Raw genomic sequence first — 2500 nt, forward strand, 5'->3', positions numbered from 1 at the left:
GCCCCCTGCAGGACCTCTCATGTCTGTCTATCTGTTCACAGGCGACATCACTCAGAAGGGTTATGAGAAGAAGAGGTCCAAGCTGATCAGGGCATATGTTCCTCACGCTGGAGGTAATCTAGTGACCTCTGACCCCTGACCCCACACACACACACACACACACACACACACACAGGCCCTGATTCGGCGAAACCTCCGGAACATTCTCCCATGATGCACTTCTGTTGCTTTGAAGCAGAAAAATGTCAGCATTTTTCTGGAAATCATCTCCATGTTTGTGTTTCTCCCCGCTGCTCGCCCGCACCTGCGTGTGTGTGTGTGTGTGTGTGTGTGTTTTATATCTGTGTCTTCACGTGCGCACGTGTGTCGGCTTGCTTCTTCTCATAGGAATGGAAGGTCCCATGTCTCACCGGGTCCCACTGGCTCCACCGGCTGCAGCTCGCTTCCACCGCAGGAGGACGTCCGGCACCAGAGACGAGCGCTACCGCTCAGGTACAGAGGCCACGCGCACGCCGCGCCCCGGGGCTCGCAGGGTCCCTCAGCGCCCCCCCTCACCTCCATCTGCTCCACTGAGCTTCCTCCTGTGTCTGAGGGCCGTGTCAGATTCTGCCCCACACGCCCCCTGCTGGGCAGCCTCAGGCCATGTCCTTTCTTTGCCGCCCAGCTGGGGGCGCTCTCGTTGGTGATCCAGGACCAAGCAGGTCTGAAGGAAGTCAGGTCGCGACCCCTGAGCTATTCACCAGCAGCGGCTTGACCTCCTCGTGGTCACCTCAGAATTGAACCGATGACAGAGCTGAGCCACGGCGGGAACAGAACCTGCCGCTTCACGGCCAAAATAAAAGAGGGAAGAGTGTCGTCATGGTGATGTGACACGGAAACACGCCGCGTAACACGGCGCGCCTGGATCGGTCCACGCTGCTCTCACCACGCGCTGAACACAGTGAGAGAGATTGGACTCAGGATGGAGAAGGTGTTTGTCAGTCCAGATCCAGAGGTCAGGAACGAGCCAGGAACCGTCTGGTGAGAGAAAGCCGCCTCTTTCCTCCTGGCAGACATGACTCACTGAAGCGAGTCTGTCTGTCCGTCAGCCTCATGGAGGCCCGAGCAGGCGAGTCATCTAACCCCGGCACACCTGGCCAGTCCCGGAGCGTCGCGCTGTCCAGTGACTCCAGTCTCCTGCGGCCGCTCGCCTCCGTCATCTGCGACTTCGCCTGGTCGGTTTTTTGAAGCATGCCGTGGGCCAGACGGCCGTCAGACCCTCTGCTGCGGCGGCTTCTCCGGATGTTTGTCGCACTGTGCGCGTAGCTTCACCTGAGGCCAGACGCTCAGCCCCGCGGAGAGCAACTCTCCGGCCGGGATCAAGAGGGCGGCCCAGACCCGGCCAGTCTCCCTGCCAGTCCTGGTCCTTCTGAGTCTGCACCCGTGTTGTGAGGCGCTCTTGCCACGTCAGCCGGGCACCCCACCATGACCGTCCTCCCTCTGCTCCTGCTCTGATTCTGACCCCACCTGCTTTCCTTGTTTCGCAGACGTCCACACGGAGGCGGTGCAGGCGGTGCTGGCCCGGCACGTGGAGCGCAAGGTGGCTGTGCCCATGCCGTCCAAGCGCCGCTCGCTGGTGGTGCAGACGTCCATGGACGCGTACACCCCGCCAGGTGACTCAGCACACACACACACACACACACACACACACACACACACGCGCGCGCGGCCGGTGGTCACATGACTGGTCAAGTCCACTGACTCACTTCAGACCTGGACTTCCTGTAGAGCTCCGGCAGATCCTTGAAAACAAGTCTTAAACCCAAACATCTGACGAAAGTAATGTTCACGCCGTCAGTTGGCTGCTGCCCCGTCTGAAGCTGTGAAGACCCGAGTACGTCTGACCTTGGTGTAGAATGTGGTCACATTAACGTGCGTGTGATCACGCGAGACCCCTGATGGAGCGGCAGCTGGTAGAGACGACCATCCACTTGACGGCACGCAGCCGTCCTCAGGGAGGCGGGAGCCAGCGTGTGAAGACGCTCTCATCATCTGGGAGGCACGCGCTGGTGACCGGAGCTCGGCCAGTTGAAACGTCGGCGCCTGTAGCGGGACAAACAAAACGGCGTCATGTGACCGCCGGGCGCCTCACCACGTGCTGGACTCTGACCTCCTGACTCTCACCAGGCCTGTCGCCCCTGTGCTCAGACTCGTCGTCAGGCTCAGAGGAGGAGGCGGGGCTGGGCGACGACATGTCCACCGTGGAGCACTGGATGAGCCGGCCCTCGCAGCTCGGCCCCGCCCACCTGGGCTCCACCTCCTCCTCGTCCTCGTCCACGCAGAGCGGCGGCAGCGGCAACGCCGGGCGGCTGGCCGACTCGCTGGCGCACACCCACCTGTCGCACCTGTCGCACCTGGCTCACTCGCACCTGTCGCAGTCGCACCACGGTGAGCCCCCGGCGCTCCCTCGCCCGGCGCCGCCGCCGCCGCCCTGACCCTGTGTGTGTGCAGGTATCGGCCA

The 2500-nt window shown here is 62.2% G+C and overlaps 1 protein-coding gene across 3 annotated transcripts in view; it reads left to right on the top strand.

Moving 5' to 3' along the window:
• Positions 1-2500, top strand: part of LOC128755484 (disco-interacting protein 2 homolog C-like) — a 20069-nt gene that overhangs the window by 5708 nt on the left and 11861 nt on the right. For 2 of the 3 annotated variants that reach the window (XM_053859074.1, XM_053859075.1), the window contains exons 2-6: positions 42-113; positions 388-492; positions 1527-1652; positions 2167-2427; positions 2491-2500. The exon at positions 2491-2500 is cut by the window's right edge. In XM_053859074.1, coding sequence (XP_053715049.1) covers positions 42-113; positions 388-492; positions 1527-1652; positions 2167-2427; positions 2491-2500 — 574 coding nt within the window. The remainder of the gene's footprint in view (positions 1-41; positions 114-387; positions 493-1526; positions 1653-2166; positions 2428-2490) is intronic. The other variant, XM_053859077.1, reaches the window with a different exon arrangement.

Source organism: Synchiropus splendidus, chromosome 3 (assembly GCF_027744825.2).
Source record: "Synchiropus splendidus isolate RoL2022-P1 chromosome 3, RoL_Sspl_1.0, whole genome shotgun sequence".
Taxonomy (NCBI): Eukaryota; Metazoa; Chordata; class Actinopteri; order Syngnathiformes; family Callionymidae; genus Synchiropus; species Synchiropus splendidus.